At 42.1% G+C, this 20,934-nt stretch overlaps 2 protein-coding genes across 2 annotated transcripts; one reads left to right on the top strand and one right to left on the bottom strand.

Annotated features, from left to right (window-relative positions):
- The first annotated feature begins 7,356 nt into the window (after positions 1–7,356).
- Positions 7,357–8,298, top strand: LOC120379897 (olfactory receptor 12D1-like). The gene has a single exon (XM_039497413.1). The coding sequence runs from the start codon at positions 7,357–7,359 to the stop codon at positions 8,296–8,298; it is 942 nt and encodes a 313-aa protein (XP_039353347.1).
- An 8,590-nt stretch (positions 8,299–16,888) lies between these two features.
- LOC120379896 (olfactory receptor 11L1-like) lies at positions 16,889–17,863 on the bottom strand. Its single transcript, XM_039497412.1, has one exon. The coding sequence runs from the start codon at positions 17,861–17,863 to the stop codon at positions 16,889–16,891; it is 975 nt and encodes a 324-aa protein (XP_039353346.1).
- Positions 17,864–20,934: the final 3,071 nt, after the last annotated feature.

Below are 20,934 nucleotides of genomic sequence, written 5' to 3'. Positions count from 1 at the left end.
AGCACTCAGGGGACTGGGAGCAGGTGGGTTGGATAGGAGGTGGGGTCCCGGGGGTGGTTAGGGGTGGGGGTCCCAAGAGAGGGCAGTTAGGGGACAAGGAGTTGTGGGGGGTTAGATGGGTCAGGGGTTCTGAGGGGGGCATTCAGGAGGTGGGAAGTGGGAGGGGTCAGAGGCCAGGCTATGATGAATATGGGGTGTAGTGGCACACAGACCCACCTCCAAATTAGGCGGCGGGGGGCAGATCCAGGGCTGTGGGTCTCACACATCCCAGATGAGTCCTGTAACCACTGAGATATTGGGTATAATGGGACACTTCACCAAAAAAATTGTATCCCCTGCTGACATTTGTGTGTGGCACTTCTCAGGGTACTCAAGGTTGTGAGATGCCTTTCCACTGCCTGCCCTTAGTGTGAGGCAATCTTTGTCTATGCCTGCTGTGGTTCTGCTCCTGGAAACCAACAACCTCTGCCTTCCAGGTATCTGCAGACCTCACCTTCTCTGTGTAGGCTACATCTCAACCTCTGATTCCTTGGAATACTCTCTGCAGTATCAAGCCCCTGCCACTGGATACTCACAGTAATTACCAAGTCTGCTGCCTCCAAAGAGACAGTTCACACATTAGCCTGTTTGATCTAGCTATGCAATCACATTTAGCTTAATGTTACAGCACTGAGATCTATTTCTGATGAAACAAAGAGTTTATTAACAGATTGGAGTGATACTGAGTAAGGGTCAGAACTAGAGACTGTGTCTAGACTAGTATCAGAGGGGTAGCCGTGTTAGTCTGGTTCTGTAGAAGCAGCAAAGAATCCTGTGGCACCTTATAGACTAACAGACGTTTTGCAGCATGAGCTTTCGTGGGTGAATACCCACTTCTTCGGATGCAAGAGGGATGTGTCTAGACTCTGCTTAGACCCAACTGATTTCAAAGCATCTGCCTGGGGGACTCAGCCAGGGCTGTAACCTTGTGGTTTGTTTTTTACTGTTCAACCAGCTCATCTCTGCCGACCCCAGTTTCTTGCAGGAATGCTTGGCTTGTTTGTTCATTCAGTAACTCTTCATTGGTGCATGGATCCTGTCCCAGAGGAGCCATTCACTGAATGGAAAACTTGCTTCCCTGATGATGCCACAGGTACTCCATGGAATGTGGACATAATAAAAAGCTTTCTTGCTTGCTCAGTCATCAAAGGTTTTCAGAACAACCAGGGCTCGCTCCTCTCATATGGTCTGAGCTGACTGAAATGCCTGAAATTTCTCCCACAACACACTTTGTCACCTGTCACTGTTGAAACAACTCATCTAGAAAGAGGACCAGTCTCACTCAGGTATGTGCTGGAAGGAAATAGCAGGACAGTGCCCCCTAGTTTTCTAAATCCACAAATGCAAGTATGTTCCTGATGTTTGGAATTACTGATTTTCTTTCTTTCTTTCTTTCTTTCTTTCTTTCTTTCTTTCTTTCTTTCAAGTACATTATAAAAAAGGAGAGGCTGAGTAAGAACTTGTCTACATGGCCCTGTGTTTTGGTCTACGGGGGCATGAATTGCAGTGTACACTAGTATGGTGAGGTATAATTGTCCTGTGAGTACCCTGTGAGTTCAAATGCCAATCAAGTACCTTTTAGTTCACACTTGCAGGGTGTACATGGGGCATTTACAACCAATCATGCTAGAGAGTGCTGTGACTTACACTCCTGTAGTCTGAACTGCAGAAATGCCCTAAGACACTGTTTTTTTTTTATTTCTTTCATTTGTGGACCCCTAAAATTTTTTGAATGGAGGTGCGTACCCCTTTGGAAATATTATACATAGTCTGTGGACCCCCAGGGGTCCATGTACCATGTGTTGAAAACCACTGCCCTAAGACAAGGTTATGGGAGATACTGTAACACAGATAGGTCCTTTATTTGCTGGACTGTCTCCATACAAATGAGACTGGTGCACAGCAAATTAAGATTAGGTTTAGGGATTAGAAAATTAGACACCCAAGTATATCCCATTGAATGTCAGTGAGAGCTGGGCACCTGCTTCCCCATTGCTGTAGTGAAAATACAAATCTACAAAGAAATGTGGGAGGTGACCGTGACAACAATGATGATGATTCTGCACTGATATGGCAGTTTCACCTAGAGTCTGCAAGAGGGTAGAACTATTTGGCTGAGAAACATTTTCATACAAAAAAGATCTACATTAGAACTTCAGAGATGCAAACACCTTGGGAATGGAGGTTGTTCAAAATTCTGAAATGTGCATAACTCTGAACAAAACGTTATGGTTGTTTTTTCAAAAGTTTACAGTGGAACATTGATTTAATACAGTTTTGAAACTTTACTAAAAAGAAAAATGCTGCTTTCCCTTTTTTTAGTAGTTTATGTATAATACAGTATTGTACTGTATTTATTTATTTACTATTTTTGCCTTTACTGCTGCATGATTGCATACTCCTGATTCCAAATGAGGCGTGTGGTTGGCCGATCAGCTCGTAATTCTGGTGCTTGTAACTCTGAGGTTCTACTGTATGTTCAAAAATGGAAATTTCTGTGCAAAAAAAATGTATATAAGCTGTTTTATTTATGTTAAAAATCTCAATTTTTTTAAAAAATATAGATTTTCATTTTCACCCAGTCTTATGTATTACTTCCCTTTTTCTGTGGAAAAGTTATGGGAAGGAAAAAGAGAAAACAGAGGGAGGGGAGGAGAAATAAAAAAAATCACAGAAAACTGAAATAAATGATAATCTGCTCCTTTCGGAAACCTGCCCAACAGGAATTATTTTGAAATTTTCTCTTTTGTTTGTGTAAACTCTGCCATTTACCCAGTGGCTGTAGTCTCCAATCTGGATCACCATTGCCTTGTGCTAGTTTCTGTTCAAACACATACAGAAACACATCCACTGCCACAGAGATAGTTCAGTCTCTGGATATGTCTGCAATGCAACTGGAGGTGTGACTGCAGGTTAATTGGATACATACACTACCTTTAATCTAACTATCTCAGCTAAAAAGAGCTGTAAAGTTGCAGCACAGGCATCTTCCTGGTCTATAACTCACCCAAACCCTGGGTGCCCACATTCCTAATCCATGTTGGGTTCCATGAAGCCATGTCTTCACAGCTGTTTTTAAAGCTAGAACAGGTATGCCTAGCTGAGCTGCAGTCACACTTCTGATTGCAGTGAAAACATACTCTACTACAGAGAACACAGCAGTATCATCTCACAGCCAGATATAGCTGAAAATCCCATCAGCCAGTGGCTCGGTGCATCCCTGAAGTCTCTTTTGTTTATTTCATGCAGAATGGCCTACCTGGTAGGAAGATCAGCCCAATACTCCTCCTCTCGGGGAGTTAGGTGGGAAAAGCTCACATTAGTTGTTCAGTCAGTGATTGGAAAACTCTTGCAGGACACTAACATGTTGGGGAGAAATATCTTAGGTATTAGTGACTTCCTATTGATGCTGTATTTTCTGTGGTCTTGCAGCTTGGATTTGAAACCATTAATGTTAGTGGCAGATCTTCTGTTGATTTCAGGGGTGCAGGATCTGACCATTGTAGAGGAAACAGATATGGGTAGCATTGTCATCCCACCCTCCTGTGCTCCCGAGATACTGCTCACTGGAGAGACTCTGTCTAAGCAAAAGAAAAGCAGCAAAGAGTCCCGTGGCACCTCATAGACTAACAGACGTATTGGAGCATGAGCTTTCGTCAGTGAATACCCACTTCCTCAGATGCATGCATCCAGTACGTCTGTTAGTCTATAAGGTGCCACAGGACTCTTTGCTGCTTTTACAGATCCAGACAAACATGGCTACCCCTCTCATACTTAAGCAAAGGAAATAACCCAAGACCTTAAATATGTATGAAAATGTTTCTCAGCCAAATATTTCAACCCACTGTCTTGCAGACTCCAGGTGAAACTTCCGTATCAGTGCACAATCATCATCATTGTTGTCACAGTCATCTCCCACATTTCTTCGTAGTTTTGTGTCATCTGCAAAATGTTGTCCCTGTCAAAGCTCACCCTCTAGTCTGGATTGTTAATAAACATAAGATACAGAGGGACCTATACAAATTAGAGGATTGGGCCAAAAAAACATGATGAGGTTCAACAAGGACAAGTGCAGAGTCCTGCACTTAGGACGGAAGAATCCCATTCACTGTTACAGATTGGGGACCGAATGGCTAGGCAGCAATTCTGCAGAAAAAGACCTATGGGTTACAGTGGATGAGAAGCTGGATATGAGTCAACAGTGTGCCCATGTTGCCAAGAAGGCTAACGGCATTTTGGGCTGTATAAGTAGGGGCACTGCCAGCAGATCAAGGGACGTGATCATTCCCCTCTATTCAAAATTGGTGAGGCCTCATCTGGAGTACCGTGTCCAGTTTTGGGCCCCACACTACAAGAAGGATGTGGAAAAATTGGAAAGAGTCCAGTAGAGGGCAACAAAAATGATGAAGGGCTGGAACACATGACTTATGAGGAGAGGCTGAGGGAACTGGGATTGTTTAGTCTGCAGAAGAGAAGAATGAGGGGGGATTTGATAGCTGTTTTCAACTACCAGAAAGGGGGTTCCAAAGAGGATGGATCTAGACTGTTCTCAGTGGTAGCAGATGACAGAAGAAGGAGTAATGGTTTCAAGCTGCAGAGGGGGAGATTTAGGTTGGATATAAGGAAAAACTATTTCTCCAGGATGGTGGTGAAGCACTGGAATGGGTTACCTAGGAAGGAGATGGAATCTCCTTCCTTAGAGGTTTTTAAGGTCAGGCTTGACAAAGCCCTGGCTGGGATGATTTAGCTGGGAATTGGTCCTGCTTTGAGCAGGAGGTTGGATTAGAGTTCAGGTCCCTTCCAACTCTAATATTCTATGTGGTTTGAGCATTGACCTGCTATGCTCAGGATTGTAAATTCAATCCTTGAGGAGGCCACTTAGGGAATCTGGGGCAAAATCAGTGCTTGGTCCTGCTAGTGAAGGCAGGGAGCTGGACTCAAAGACCTTTCAGGGTCCCTTCCAGTTCTATGAGATAGGTATAGCTCTATATATGATTCTATAAAATAATGACACCAGCTTCTCTAGGGAACCTTGTGGTGCTTAAATTATTTCACTATGTGCAAAGCTTTTTCCTATATTTAAGAACCACAGTCACTGCTCAAAAGAAGCTCATAGTCTCAGGTCAAATGAATACAAAGAAATCAAAGAAAGGGGAATAACAACAGGAAATTTCATTGAGTGTGAATCCAGAAGGGACCAATATATTATCTAGTCTGACCATCTTTATATTACAAGCCATTTCATTTCACCCTGCTGTCTCGGTACATAGCCCAATAATTTGTGTTTGGCTAAGGCATAGCTTGCCGAAAGGTAGCCAGTCTTCATTTAAAGACATCAAGAGACTGGAAATCCATCTCTTGTTAGTGATTTCCTTATTAGTGTCTTCTTATCTTTAACCACCATCACTGTTAAAAAAAATTGTGCCTAACTGTCTAATTTGAATTGCTTTGACTTTAACTTCCAGACATTGGTTCTTGTTCTACCTTTATCCACTAAATTAAGGAGCCCTTTAGTACCTAGTATTTTCATAGAATAGCAGGGTTGGAAGGGACTTCAGGAGATCATTTAATCCAACCTGCTGCTTAAAGCAGGACCAATCCCCAGACAGATTTTTGCCCTAGACCCCTAAATGGCCCCCTCAAGGATTGCGCTCATAACCCTGGGTTTAGAAGGCCAATGCTCAAACCACTGAGCTATCCCTCCCCATGAAAGTACTTAGTCATCTCTCAGTCTACCTTTTGATAAAGTAAATGGCTTGAGCTCTTCGAGTCACTCAGAATTTGTCTATTCTTCCAGCTAAATCGGTACAGCTGTGATCAATGCAGAGGTATTAATTTAGCGGGTCTGATGAAGACAAGCTAAGTTGATGGCAGAGCGTTCTTTCATCAAAGTCTGTACTTCACCTCCCCAAGAGACATTAGGTAAGTCAGTGGGAGAGTGTCTCCTGTCAACATAGCGTGGTGTAGACACTATTGTAAGTTGACCTAAGTTATGTCAACTTCAGTTATGTAACTTATATATAAGAATGGCCATACTGGGTCAGACCAAAGGTCCGTTTAGCCCAGTATCCTGTCTTCTGACAGTGGCCAATGCCAGGTGTCCCAGAGGGAATGAACAGAACGGGTAATCATGAAGTGATCCATCCTGTGTCACTCATTCCTAGCTTCTGGCAAACAGAGGATAGAGACACCATCCCTGCCCATCCTGGCTAATAGCCATTGATGGACCTATCCTCCATGAATTTATCTATTTCTTTTTTGAACCCTGTTTTAGTCTTGGCCTGCATAACTTGGGTCAACATACAGCTTTAGTGTAGAGAAGCCCTCACGGTAAGGCATCATCTCAAATCATTTTTGTGGTTCTTTTGTGCACCCTCTCCAACTTTTTAGTGTATGCACAAGTCAGCTTTGATCATGGCGGGCAACACAGCAGAAATGGGGCTGTGAGAGGGACTTAAATGTGGGCAGAATAGGGGATTTCCAGATGAGTTTGCAGAGGTTTATGATACATGGTACCTGAACATGTGAGAATGGGACAAACAGAAGGACTATGAACTGGAGAGCATTGATGGAGTGGAAGGAACTGGAGGCAACATAAAGCATGACAAGGGAGGATATACAGGGAAAGGCAGGGTTACTTAGAGCTTTTCAACTAGTGCCAGAAGCTGAGCTTTGATACAATATCCAAAGGGAAGCCAATGGATGGATCCAAAGAGTGAAGAGCTGCTAAGTTTGTTACCTAATGAAAATTAGACCTTTAATGCTGCCCTTTCTTATCTCGCATACTTTGCTGCTCACCCTGTGACCTCAGCGATCCTTTCATAGCCTATTGTGAGGCACATAAAGGAATTTTGAAGGGCTAAATAAATGTCAACCCATTCTTCTTTATCTAATGTTTCAGTCACACATTCATGTAATTCTAACAGATAAGTGAGACCCAATTTTCCTTTGCAAAATCTGTGCTGCTTAGACACTATCATATCATGATCCTCTGGGTCTTCTATTAATCTATCTGTAATTATTCTTTCAACCCCTTTACCAGGCTCATATGTTAGTCTTACTAGTCTTTAATTCCCTGGATCACCTCTAAGGCCTTTTAAAAATGTAGGGAACACATTTGCTAGCCTCCAGTATAACAACTGATTCTATCAAACTAAGAGAAAGCTGAAGTAAATTTCAAAAGAATTATTTTTTTTCTTGAAATTATTCATTTAAAATTTTTATTCCCAAAGAGAAAACTTTCAGCTCTACTCCTCGTGTGGAGCGATACAGGACACCCTGCAGCTATTCTGTCTCCTTTTCCTGTATATTCCAGTGATGCCGAACCAGACTGAGATGAGCGAGTTCATCCTCCTTGGCCTGACCAACCAACAGGAGCTGGGGTGCTTCCTCTTCATTCTCTTCCTGATGCTTTACTTGGCCAGCATGCTGGGGAATGGGGCCATCGTGGCCATGGTAATGGCTGAACCCCGGCTTCACACTCCCATGTACTTCTTCTTGGGCAACCTCTCCTGTCTGGACATCTTCTACTCAACAGTTACTGTGCCCAAGATGCTGGCTGGTTTTCTCTCAGGGTACCAGACCATTTCCTTCACTGACTGCCTGGCTCAGCTCCATTTCTTCCACTTCTTGGGCAGCAGTGAGGTCATTCTTCTGGCTGTCATGGCTTATGACCGCTATGTGGCCATCTGCAACCCGCTTCGCTACATGCTGGTCATGAATTCACACGTCTGCCTGCTCCTGGCAGCAGCCACCTGGACCACCGGCTTCCTACATGCCCTGCTGCACACGGTCATGTCCTCCCGACTGCACTTCTGTGGCCGCAACCGTGTTCACCACTTTTTCTGTGATATCAAGCCCCTGCTGAGCCTGGCCTGCAGCAGCACCCGCCTCAACCTGAGCCTCCTCAACATCGTTACTGGGACCATCGCTCTGACTCCCTTCATCATCACACTCCTCTCCTACCTCTACATCATCTTCTTCCTCTTCCTGAAGCTCCAGTCATGGGAGGGCAGGAGAAAGGCCTTTTCCACCTGCACCTCTCACCTCACCGTGGTGGCACTGCTCTATGTGCCGGTCCTCTTCAATTATATGCCACACTCCATGGGAGGCTCCTCAGAAAGGGAGATGATCATCACCCTCATATACACCATCGTCACCCCAGTTTTGAACCCCCTGATCTACACCCTGAGGAACCAGGAGGTGAAATCTACCCAGAGGAAAGCACTGGAAAGAAATCTTCTCCCTGGGAAAAAATGAATAAAGTAGAGACAATACTCAAAAAGTATTTCTGATATTGTCAAGGGAAGTGGAGAAATGGACAGTATATTGTAAGGGAAAATCCTGCAAGATGCACTTGAAAATACACTATATAGAACCATATTAATTATTGGATATTTTACTATTTGCATTACAGTATTGCCTGGAAATTACACTCTAGAGAACCATTCTAATTGACCATTGTCATTATTAATTGTATTACAGCTATGCCTAGAATTCTACAATATCATTGATGTTAGTGTTTTTATTATGGTTGTGCTTAGTACATCTACTGTTGTGAATAGCAGTGGGCAGATATTTATTTTTCCCCAGCATGGAAAAGTTTAGTGAAAATGGTGTGGCGGGGTCATTTTTGGCTAAGTTTTCAGTGGAAAAATTTGACTGCTCATTGAGAACCTGAAAACCAAAAATGTTTTTGTTTCTCACAACCAAATATTTAAAAGAATACAGCTGAAAACTGTGGGGGGTAAATTTTGGGAGGGGATTTCAAATGAATTTTTTTTTTGTAATATTTTGGTGAAAAATTGAACAGTTCAAAGGAAAGCAGAGACATTTCATGAACAATTTTGTTGAGTCAAACCCCAGCTTTTCCTAAAAAGAATTAAAAAAAAAAGATGGATAAGTTTAGATCAACTCTACTTGGGAACCATTATTATGAATTATTATGTTTATTAACGAGGATGCCAGTGATGATATAGAGAAGGTCATGACAGATTTTCGTTTTGACTGGACTTATAAACCTTCAGATTTAAGAAATGTAAAAATCACATACACTCATCATCAAAACATAGCATGGGCATTAAAAATGAAACAGTATTTTCATTTTTCATCTTGTCTTGGTGAAGATCAGGCTGAAGATGTCAAAACTGACCATTTTTTAAAATAAATGTTGAATGGAACGTTTGACCTTTATTTGGATCCCTGTTGACAAAATCACATATGCTCTTCGGATCTGAATGATTAAAGATTGGAAAACATGCCTTATAGTGATATAGATCAGGAGCTAAATCTGTTTATTTTAAGCAAGAGAAGGTTAAGAGGTAATTTGATCATAGTGTATAATTACCTACATGTGATCTATCAGCAGATATATAATATAGAACATGCAGACATCTCATTCCCAAGGTCTCACTCCTGAAGGGCTATACAACAGAGATGATTAAAAATAGAGATCATAGGCAACTGAATTTCAATGGAAGAGGGATAGCTCAGTCGTTTTGAGTATTGGCCTGTTAAACCCAGAGTTATGAATTCAATCCTTGAGGGGGACATTTAGGGATCTGGGGGGAAAAAAAGTCTGTTAGGGGCCTTACTTGGTCCTGCTGTGAAGGCAAGGGACTGGACTCAATGACCTTTCAAGGTCCCTTCCAGCTCTATGAGACAGGTATATCTGTACATTATAATTATATTTGGGCACCCAACTCCCTTGGGCTCCACTGAAAATCTTTTACTTTTCAAATTGGATGCAGATGTCTTCCAAGATCAATGAACAAATGTGGGAGAACTTTTGCATTTTAATATGGCTAAATGTAAACATAAATCTCAGAACAAAGAATGTAGGCCATGCTTGTAGGATGGGGGGCACAATCCTGAGAAACAGTGACTCTGAAAAAGATTCGGTGGGGGTGGATAATCAGGTGAACAAGAGGTCCCATCACAATGCGGTGGGCAAAAGGGTTAAGGCGATCCAGGGATACATAAACAAGGGAATCTCGAGTAGAAGTAGAGAGGTTACTTGACCTCTCCATGTGGCACTGGTGCAACTGCTGCTGGAAACCTGTGAGCAATTCTGGCATCCAAATTCAAGAAGGATGTTGATAAATTGGAGAGGGGGGTCAGAGAAGAGCCATGAGAATGATAAAAGGATTAGAAAACCTGCCTTGTAGTGATAGACTCACAGAGCTCAAATTTAGTTAGCTTAACAAATAGAAAGTTAAGGGGTGACTTGATTACAGTTTACAACTACCTATATGGGGAACAGATATTTAATGCTGGGCTTTTCAGTCTAGCAGAGAAAGGTATGACACAATCCAATGGCTAGAAAATAAAACTAGACAAATTCAGACTGGGAAAATGTGTACATTTTTAACCGCGAGAGTAATTAACCATTGGAACAATTTACCAAGGACCGTGATGGATTCTCCATCACTGGCAATTTTTAAATCAAGATTGGATGTTTTTCTAAAAGATCTGCTCTAGGAATTATTGTGGGGAAATTCTTTGGCCTGTGTTCTACAGGAGGTCAGACTAGATGATCAAAACGGTCCCTTCTGGCCTTGGAATATGTGGATGTATATACTCCACTCCTTTTAAGTTTACCACTGCCCATTTTGTGAGATTATTGTTTGATGTTATTCTCTCACGGCCAAGGCCCAACCTTGTCCATATTCAGAGTTGCATTGGTTTCTAATTTAAATTGGTTTAAAACCTATTTAGCAGACCTAGTGTAAAACTATGTACGGATGTTCTTATTTGGCTTTAAGAGAGGCTAATCTCAATTAGACTTCTGCTCCTAACTCCTTTAGGTCCCGTGGAAAATCTCACCTGACATTGGTTTTACAAACACCCCTTCAGTTAAAATAGTGCAGGCTTGTGTGCAGTCAGTGCCTCACTGAAGCCAGTTTTGACTGGAGCTGGTCAAAAATTTTCCAATGCAATGTTTTTCCATTGACACTGACACAGTGACACTGACACTTTCTGTGAGAATGTGTCAATTTCCATATAATTTTGTTTTGAAAAAACTGGAAAAAAAAACCAAAACATTAATCGATTCATAGATTCTGGGGCCACCTTAACTGAATTGGCTTGTTAGCATTGACCCCTCACTTGGTAAGTCAACTCTCATCTTTTCATGTGCTATAATATATATTCTTTTTACTGTATTTTTCACTCCATGCATCTGATGAAATGGGTTATAGCCCATGAAAGCTTATGCCCAAATACATTTGTTAGTCCCTAAGGTGCCACAAGGACTCCTCGTTGTTTTTATTTGTGAGCGGTCATCTAAGAACAGACAAATTTGAGATAGAAATACATAGTCAATATTAATTACTTTATCTATAAAGATAACACATAGATTTAACCAGGATAATCATATTTGATGGATTGTAACTTTTCCATTCAGACCTTACATCAATTTGTGTGTATGTGGCGAAATTGACTTTTACTAATAAAATTAAAATCATTCTGAGCCTAAATATAAACTTTAGAGCTGTCAGACAGATGCCTAAGATTGGTAGAATGGAAAGAGTTAAGAGAAAATTGTCTTTTCCTCAACTTAGTCACTTTGTCTAATACACGCATTTGATATCACTTTGGGTGAAATTCCCCAAGCTGTTAAAACACCAAAATCTTAATGCATCACAATGGAGTAAAGTGCCTAACTCCCTTAGGTCCTTTTGAAAATTCCATCCCTTGTGCAGAGAGACAGCACAATCCCAATTATTATTATTGCTATATGACAATAGGCATATGAACATAGGTCAATTTTTGATCATTATCAATACTCACAAACTTGGCAACAATAAGACTATAAAAGTAAACTATTGTTGTAAGATGTGGCCAATTTATTAATAATGAAGACAATAGGCTTATGTTTGTATTGTGATTATTCCCCTTGCTTTCACCTAGTGTAGTAAGCAGGCATGTTAACAGAGATTCGTCTCTCTGATGACTTTTGTTAGCTTGGAACCAAGCTGTGAAAGAATAAAATCAAAAGCCAATTTTTTTTCTGCGTGTTTCATTATGTGAAGGATATTCTTGGCCCTAAGCCCAGTCAGCACACTGGGTCTACAGGGACTTGTTAGAGCCTGGTTAATAATTGCCTTCCTGCTAATTAAGGTAGGAAGCCATGGCAATCAGGGGTGTAGCTGTGCAAGTCCTGTGAGGTCTAATTAGTCTAGATGAATGGAGTTCTTACCAGCTGGGCATCCCAGAGGCAAAGCTGCGAGCATCTTTGACGTGTCTGTAACTGCGATGACTGATACTCCCTTCGCTTGTCATTTCACATCTAATCAACCTCTCACCGTTGGTCCTGCATCCCTGGCCAGAACCCGTAATTGAATTAAATGTGAAACCACCATCCCCTTGTGCACCGCCTGTGATTTGAGTCGAGCTGGGTCATTCACGGTGTTTTCAATGTACACAAGTACTGGGAAAGCCCCTTGAGAAGCTCTGCAACTGATCTAACAGCTGAGAATTGCTGGGCAGGAATGGTCACCTGGAAAATCACTGGGACTGTGGCAGATTGAGCCAAACAGCTATATTTTATTATAATTTATTGTTTGTATCATGGCAGCTGCAGCTGCAGCCCACCTCAGGACTTTGTAAGGGCTTGGGAAACTTGAGGCTAACAAGTGCAATTTACAGAAGCACCTATGTGATTTAGGAGCATAAGGCCCAGATTTAAAGGCATGCAAGTCAGAGTTAGGGGCTTGGGCACTTTTGAATATCCCTCTGGACACCCAACTGCTTTTTTAGGCACCTAAATACCTCTATGTGCCTCATAGATTAATAAACTTTAAGGCCAGAAGTGATCATCATGATCATCTAGTCTGACCTCCTTCACATTGCAGGCCACAGAACCTCACCCACACACTCCTCTCATAGAACCCTAACCTTCAGTTGAGTTACTGAAGACCTCAAATAATGATTTAAAGACTTCAAGTTTCAGAGAATTAACCATTTACACTAGTTTAAACCAGCAAGTGACCCGTGCGCCATGATGCAAAAGAAGGTGGAAACCCCCAGGGTCTCTGCCAGTTTGACCTGGTGAAAATTCCTTCCTGACCCCAAATAAGGTGGTCAGTTAGGTTTAACTAAAATAACTCCTCTCCCTCCCTGGTATTTATCCCTCTGATGTATTTATAGAGCAATCATATCTCCCCTCAGTCTTCTTTCAGTTAGGCTAAAGGAGCCAAGCTCTTTGAGTCTTCTCTCGCAAGGTAGGTTTTCCATTCCTCAGATCATCCTAGGAGCCCTTCTCTGCACCTGTTCCAGTTTGAATTCATCTTTCCCAAACATGGGAGATCAGAATTGCTCAGTATTCCAGATGAGGTCTCATCAGTGCCTTGTATAATGAATTAACACTTTCCTGTCTCTACTGGAGATCTCTCCTGATGCATCCTAGGATGCATTAGCCTTTTTTCACAGCTGCATCACATTGGTGAAATTTTGGACCAAAACTTGGGTTTTTGTGATTAGTTGATGCTCATATGCAAAGATGGGCATAGTTACTTTCAGCTCATTACTATGCTATTCAGTTCCAAAAGGAGCTCAGCACAGCAAAGCTGATGGACTGTCGCACCTGCCATGCCCAAGTTCTCGTCAATCCGAAGAAAGTTCAGACAAAGTGTTCTATCTGAATTTGATGGATATTTTACCCATCACTAGCACAGACATTGACAAAGAAATATCTAAGTATGATGTACTTTCTTTTGTGAAAGGAGTGGTACTACAGGGTACACTGTGGGATCCAAAGAATCCCTAGTTTGCACAATTTGTGTCACATCAATCTGAATTATCTGTGAATCGTGGTTGTATTTTATGGGGATGTGAATGATCAAATCTATAATCCCTCTGTAGTGGGGCAGCTACCCCACTCCCTGAGAATTTAGGCTGAAGCAGGCCAGTGTGCCTGTGTAGATGGGCAGCCGGTCAAAGAAGGACTTATTGGGAGCCAATCAGGGCCCAGATTGGAGGGAGCCAATCAGGGCCATGCTCAGTCCTGTAAAAAGGCTGCTCAGGGAGAGGAGAGGCAGTCTGTCCCAGGCCTTCAAAAGGGGAAGGTCTGTCTCCAAAGCTGGGAGACTAGCACCTGGGACAGTGCAGTGCTGGGTAGGCCTGAGGGAGCAGAAGGGAACTCCAGCCCGGTGTCTGCCAGGCTTCAGGCCCTGAGGGGAAGAGCCTAGCCGGTGTGAGGGGCCGAAGGGGAAGCGGCCCAGGAACATGGACAGATGGAGGGAGAAGGAGGAGCCCAGTTCATCAATACCATTAATGGTGACCACACACTCCTGGGACATGTATTTGTGTGGATTTTGCTGGACCTCTAGAAGGTTGTATATTTTTGGGTGTAGTTAATATACATTCAGAATGGCCAGAAGTTTTCAGACTGACTTGTGCTACAGCTACAAAAACCACGGGACATTTTTGTACCTTCTTTAGCCAATTTGCTTTACCATTACAGTGTGTGAGTGACAATGCAGCTCAATTCTGTTCTGAAGAATTTCAGAAGTCTCCAGCTTCAAATGGAATTCAGAACATATGCTCAGCTCTGTACCATCCTTCTACAAACGGAGAAGTGGAATGTTTTCTACAAACATTAGCATGCCTTAAAAGCTATTAAGTCTATGCTAAGTCATCAGCAGACACCACAATGTCTTGCTGGTCTACAGGAACACCCCACATGCTACTACCCAGGAGTCACCTGCAATTCTTTTCTTGAAGTGCTCTTTGTGTACCTGTTGAGACCTGGTATGTCCTAATATTGCCTCATATAGTTAAATCTTAAATTAATTGACAACATGAAACTTATCATTTTCTTTTCAAGTTGGAGACTTAGTGTGGACTTGCCCAGCTATGATTATAGAGTGAAACAGGATCGGTTTCATTCATGGTGAAATTATCCAATGGTATTTTACAGAAATGACATATGGACCAGTTGAAGCCAAGACTAGTACCAGCATCTGAGGATGTTAGAGTAGGATCTCTGTTTCTCAGATCGAACCTCCTTATGGTACAACTCCTAATTTAATGACTTGGAGGAAGAAATGTTTGTACCGGGTCCAGCTGATTCTATACCAAATCCACTTGATTCCTAACCATCAACTGTTCCTGTTGTTCAGGACACGACCACACCATTATCTCCATGTTACTGCAAGAGAGTCTACAAAGCAGTTGTGTGCCTGAATATATATTTTTTTATGTAGTAAATTGCTAGTCCAGGGCAGAATAATCTCTTGAAATTTAAGAGTCTGCCATAGTCCACCTGCAACTCTTAGTTACTTTATATATTGTTTATTGTAAGCCATGTAAACAATAATGTATATGTGTTTAGAAAGTTTTTTTTAAAGTAGGGTGGAGGAATGTGGTGTCTGTCCTTTTCAATATTTTAGCACTCTTCCCTCCCCAGTGCAAAGTCTCACTTCTCTGGAACAATAAAATTAGCACATAAAACAACTGTGTCTGTCTGTCTCCTGCTGTGCTGGCTTCAGAAATATAACACTGCAAACTCCACACTCACCTCCTTATGACCTGCCTTAACTCCCATACCTTAAGAACATAATTTTCAGTATAGGTACATAACTCCTTAAATATTGTCCGTATGTACATTTTATAGTGATGATGATGATCTGTGGGCTCCTGGCTGTCAGTAGAGACATAAGAACATAAGAATGGCAATACTGGGTCAGACCAAAGGTCCATCTAGCTCAGTATCCTGGCTTCTGACAGTGGCCAATGTCAGGTGCTTCAGAAGGAATGAAGAGAACAGGAAATCATCGAGTGAGCCATCCCCTGTTGCCCATTCCCAGCTTCTGGCAAACAGAGGCTAGGGACACCATCCCTGCCCATCTTGGCTAATAGCCATTGATGGACCTAGCCTCCATGAATTTATATAGTTCTTTTTTGAATCCTGTTATAGTCTTCACAACATCCTCTGGCAAAGGGTTCCACAGGTTGACTGTGCATTGTGTGAAGAAATACTTCCTTTTGATTGTTTTAAACCTGCTGCCTATTAATTTAATTTGGTGAAATTCACATGCCACCCTTTATTGAATTATTAAACATATCCAAACCAGGGTATCCCCATAAATCTCCATGCACCCTGCATACCCTCTGCCAGTTAGCCGCAAGAAGTCCCTGGAGCACAGCATCCTGAATTGCAAATTGTAAACAAAAAGAAAACATAGTCAGGAATTCTTTCATTTTAAATAAAACCTAAAACATACCCCTCAAAAATAAGTCCTACTATGAAAAGCATAAATTGATAAACATGTACATTCAGATTTTTATATAGAAAAAAATCCAGAACTGGAAAACCCAAAGGTTTACCACCTTCAGTGGAAACATGCATATAAAGAGACAATCCCTATATTATTATTATTTTCAAATTATTTAATTGATATTATCAAACATATGCTCATAAATGAAACAAATATATTTACGGGTCAATGAAACTACTCTTGAGTAAAATTGTGTGTCCTTTTACTGACTTCATGACTACACAGAACTCAAATGATTACAGAAATACTATTGAATAAACATCATTCATCGGAGGCAATTTTTAACACTTGGGTGAAAATAAATCCACCAAGTCATAGTAACACATTTAAATAAATAAATAAAAGCGATTAAATAGATAGATAGGTAACTGAGATGAAATTCATAACTGAAGGCAAAGAGGTTACTCACATGAGTAAAGTTAGATATGTGGTAGTTTTTGAAGGATTGGGGCCATTGGAAAGAAAGAAAGAAAGAAAGAAAGAAAGAAAGAAAGAAAGAAAGAAAGAAAGAAAGAAAGACTGGCAGGCATACATACAGATAGATTTCCTCCTTGTTGTGATTCCCACTCCTACCCACACACCATTCTGAAGGCCCGCCAGCTCTTGGGGAAGACTGTGTTCTTTGTCAGCCCCTTCTTCAGGGCGTCCTTCACCTCCTTGTTCCTCAGGCTGTAAATCATGGGGTTGAGGAGTGGAGTGATCACAACATAGAAGAACGACACCACCTTGTCCAGCTCTGAGGAGGAGCGGGGAATGGGCCGGACATAAATGAAGATGTCCGTGCCGTAGTAGACCACCACCACAGCCAGGTGTGAGGCACAGGTGGAGAAAGCCTTCTGCCTCCCTGTTGTTGAGGGGATGCGCAGGATAGTGACAATGATGTGCCCGTAGGAGACTACGGTGAGCAGACAAGTGCTGAGGATGACAGAGGAGGCCAGCACCGAGACCAGGGTGGAGCTGAGGGAGGCGTCGCCACAGGACCGCCTCAGCAAGGGCCCTGCATCGCAGAAGTAGTGTTGGATCTCCTCGGGCCCACAGAATGAGAGCCGGGAGATGAAAATAATGGGCAGCAAGGGGGCTAGGAAGCCACCCAGCAAGACCACCCTTATCAGTCGGGTGCAGATCCACATGGTCATGATGGCTGGGTACCGCAGTGGGTGACAGATGGCCAGGTAGCGGTCGTAAGCCATGATGACCAGGAGGAAACACTGGATGGAGCCCAGGGCGAAGAAAAGGTAGAGCTGGGTTATGCAGCCAGCCACAGAGATAGTGCTCCTAACTTCAGATAAGCTCTCCAGCATCTTGGGCGCAGTGGAGGTGGTACATAAGATCTCCAGAAAGGTGAGGGAGCTACAGATCTTGGGCGCAGTGGGGCGGTGCAGGTGTTGGTTGGCCTTCACCACTGAGATAATGACCAGATTGGCAGTCACTGTCAGGACATAGGTAGCCAGGATCAAGATGAAGAACAAGGCCTGGAGATGTGGCATGCTGGAGAAGCCCAGGATGATGAAGGCCTTTACCACGCTACGGTTGTTCGCTTCCATGTCCTCATCCTTTCACAGCTGTAGAGATAAGGGTAGAAAGGATGGGGAAGAGGGAGAAGGTGAGGGAGCTACAGAGGGGGAACAAAGGAAATGAAGATGAAAAAAGAAAAGAAGCACTAATAGAAATAAAGAACGGCAGAAGAGGGAGGAGGAGGAGGTGAAGGAATGGGGGGAGGGAGAAGAAAGAGAAGGGGAATAAGCAGCATAAGAAGAAGCCAAAGGCAGAAAAGATCATAAAGCAGAGGAAAAAGAGGTTTAAGAGCAATGAATTGCGATATAAGATCAGGAAATACCTCCATTGGAACATGCAACTTTCTCTTACCAGATATGAAGCATAGTTAACGCTGGGATTTTCAAAGAAGCCTAAGGTAGTTAGGAACTGATTTCAATGGGTGTTTGGTGCCTAGCTCCACTAGGTTACTTTGGGAAGACTCTGCTGCTAGCTAAGTGGAAAGGGGATCGAGGACACAGAGCCCAGCAGTGCCACCCTTACCTATTACATTAGTCAGCACATAAATTGATAGTCCATTGGATTTTAATAGGATTCATTATAGGCAAGTGTTTGCCAGCAGGAGTGAACATTGTTCAGTCTAACCCTGCACACATACAGAAGAAAGAGCTTATCTACGAGATTTGATTGCTCTCATCACTGAGTGGTCTTGCTTACACCCAATTGCGGCTATGAGTTTGCACAGTTGATTCAAAGATTCCTACATTTTCAGGCCAGAAGGGAACATTGGAACATCTAGTCTGACCTGCTGTATAACAGTGGTTCTCAACCAGAGTTATGTGTACCCCTGGGGTTATGCAGAGGTCTTCCAGGGGATACATCAACTCATCTAGATATTTGCCTAGTTTTAGAACAGGTTACATAAAAGGCACTAGCGAAGTCAGTACAAACTAAACTTTCACACAGAAAATGACTTGTTTAACCTGGTCTGTATACTATACACTGCAATGTAAATACAGTCTTTATATTTCAATTGATTTATTTTATAATTATAAGGTAAAAATGAGAAAGTAAGCAATTTTTCAGTAATAGTGTGCTGGAACGTTTTTGTATTTTTATGTCTGATTTGTAAGCGTGTCATTTTTAAGTGGAGTGAAACTTAGGGGTAATCAAGACAAATCAGACTCCTGAAAGGGGTACAGTAGTCTGGAAAGGTTGAGAGCTACTCCTGTATAACACAGGGCACCGAGTTTCCCTATGATTCCTCCACTAGTCTCAATAATTTGTTCTTAAACTAGAGCATGATTTTTAAAAAGAAAGAAAGAAAGAAAGAAAGAAAGAAAGAAAGAAAGAAAGAAAGAAAGAAAGAAGTTCTTGTTTTTGTAGTAGTGCCTAGGAAATCTAGTCTTGGATCACTGTACAAATACAAAACAGAAAGAGCTTACAATTACATGGGACAAAAGTTGGAGACCGACAGATGGGGGAGTACAAGGAAATAAAGAGTCAACAGATGGAGATGGATGGATAGATGGTGGAGTATAAGAAGATGATGAGACAGTCCAGGTCAAAATGATTGGCAGTGATGTCAGGACACCAGCAACCACGCCACTATTAAGTTTTTCTTTGGCATCACAGCAAAGGAGAGTTTCAAGGAGGGATTTGCAGGTGTATAATGAGGTAGCTTTGTGGCTGATTATGAGGATAGACTCCACACTGTGAGGGGCAGCTTGGGAAAAAGCACAAGGGGGCTTGTTTGGAAAGGCACAAAGAAAAGAGCAAATACACAGACCACTATTTTATAATGATAGTAAAAGATTCAATATTCACCTCAGCAGAGTGTTGGAATCCCAGAAGGTGTAGAAGCAATATCAGCTATTCAGCTGGAAGAACAAATACTATGGAGGGTCTCAGGTGAAGTGTTTCTTATTAGATATCTGAAAGAGCCATAAAATGGTGTTGTGAAGATTATTATTAGCAGTAATAGCAAGTGCAATAATGTCTAGATTCTTCATAGGCTAACTAGCATTTTCTTTAAAGAAAGACTTATTTTTAACTCTCTGTCTGTCTTATGCTATGTTAAGGTATCTAAATTTTCCTGAAACTTGCTATCATTTTATCTTGTCTAATTGAGAACTGGAGTATTTCTAGCTCTTAGCAAGGGACAAGCCAGTATTACACTGTTGATTGTAAGTTAGATGCTGCCATTTCAACTGATGTTCAAGGCATGAGAGGGATATAATTCTCTGAATGTGATCCCTTGGGAGATGATCACAATTATTTAAACAACATTTTTTTCTACTTTTAAATCATTCTTCTTAGCCACTTATTCACATTGGTGTTGTGATGATTATTTAGTTCATATCAGTACAGCAATTTCTCTACCTCCCTGCCTGTGCTGTCCAATGCTACTGCTCAGCATCTCCCCAACTTCTCACCTAGACTAAGTGTAATTCATACTTGCACAGTACAAGTCTTTGCCCTCCACTCTTGGTTGGTCCACAAGTGAGGCCATGAGTCTACTGCAGATGTACTAAAACAAAGCTTTTCTTTTAGCTCTATTGGGGGTCACCAAATGAAATTAATAGGCAGCAGGTTTAAAACAAATAAAAGGAAGTTCTTCTTCACACAGCGCACAGTCAACTTGTGGAACTCCTGACCTGAGGAGGTTGTGAAGGCTAGGACTGTAACAATGTTTAAAAGGGAACTGGATAAATTCATGGTGGCTAAGTCCATAAATAGCTATTTGCCAGGCTGGGTAAAAATGGTGTCCCTGGCATCTGTTCGTCAGAGGATGGAGATGGATGGCAGGAGAGAGATCATTTGATCATTGCCTGTTAGGTTTGCTCCCTCTGGGGCACCTGGCATTGGCCACTGTCGGTAGACAGATACTGGGCTAGATGGGCCTTTGGTTTGACCCGATGCGGTCATTTTTATGTTCCTTTAGCACTCAAGGTCCTAGGTTCAACCCCCCCGATGACATAAACAATATGTGCTACTGAAACCTTGTTAGAAAATGGAAGAGGGGTGGTCCACTGGAAACATAAATTACTCCTTTCTTCTTCATTTTCACAAATCTTTGACTATTTGTCAAAGAAAAACAAAAGCCCAAAACTGCTAACTG

This window comes from Mauremys reevesii, linkage group 13 (assembly GCF_016161935.1).
Source record: "Mauremys reevesii isolate NIE-2019 linkage group 13, ASM1616193v1, whole genome shotgun sequence".
In the NCBI taxonomy this organism is placed as follows: domain Eukaryota; kingdom Metazoa; phylum Chordata; order Testudines; family Geoemydidae; genus Mauremys; species Mauremys reevesii.
Note: the sequence above shows the minus strand (reverse complement) of the source record. Positions and strands in the feature narration are given on the sequence as shown.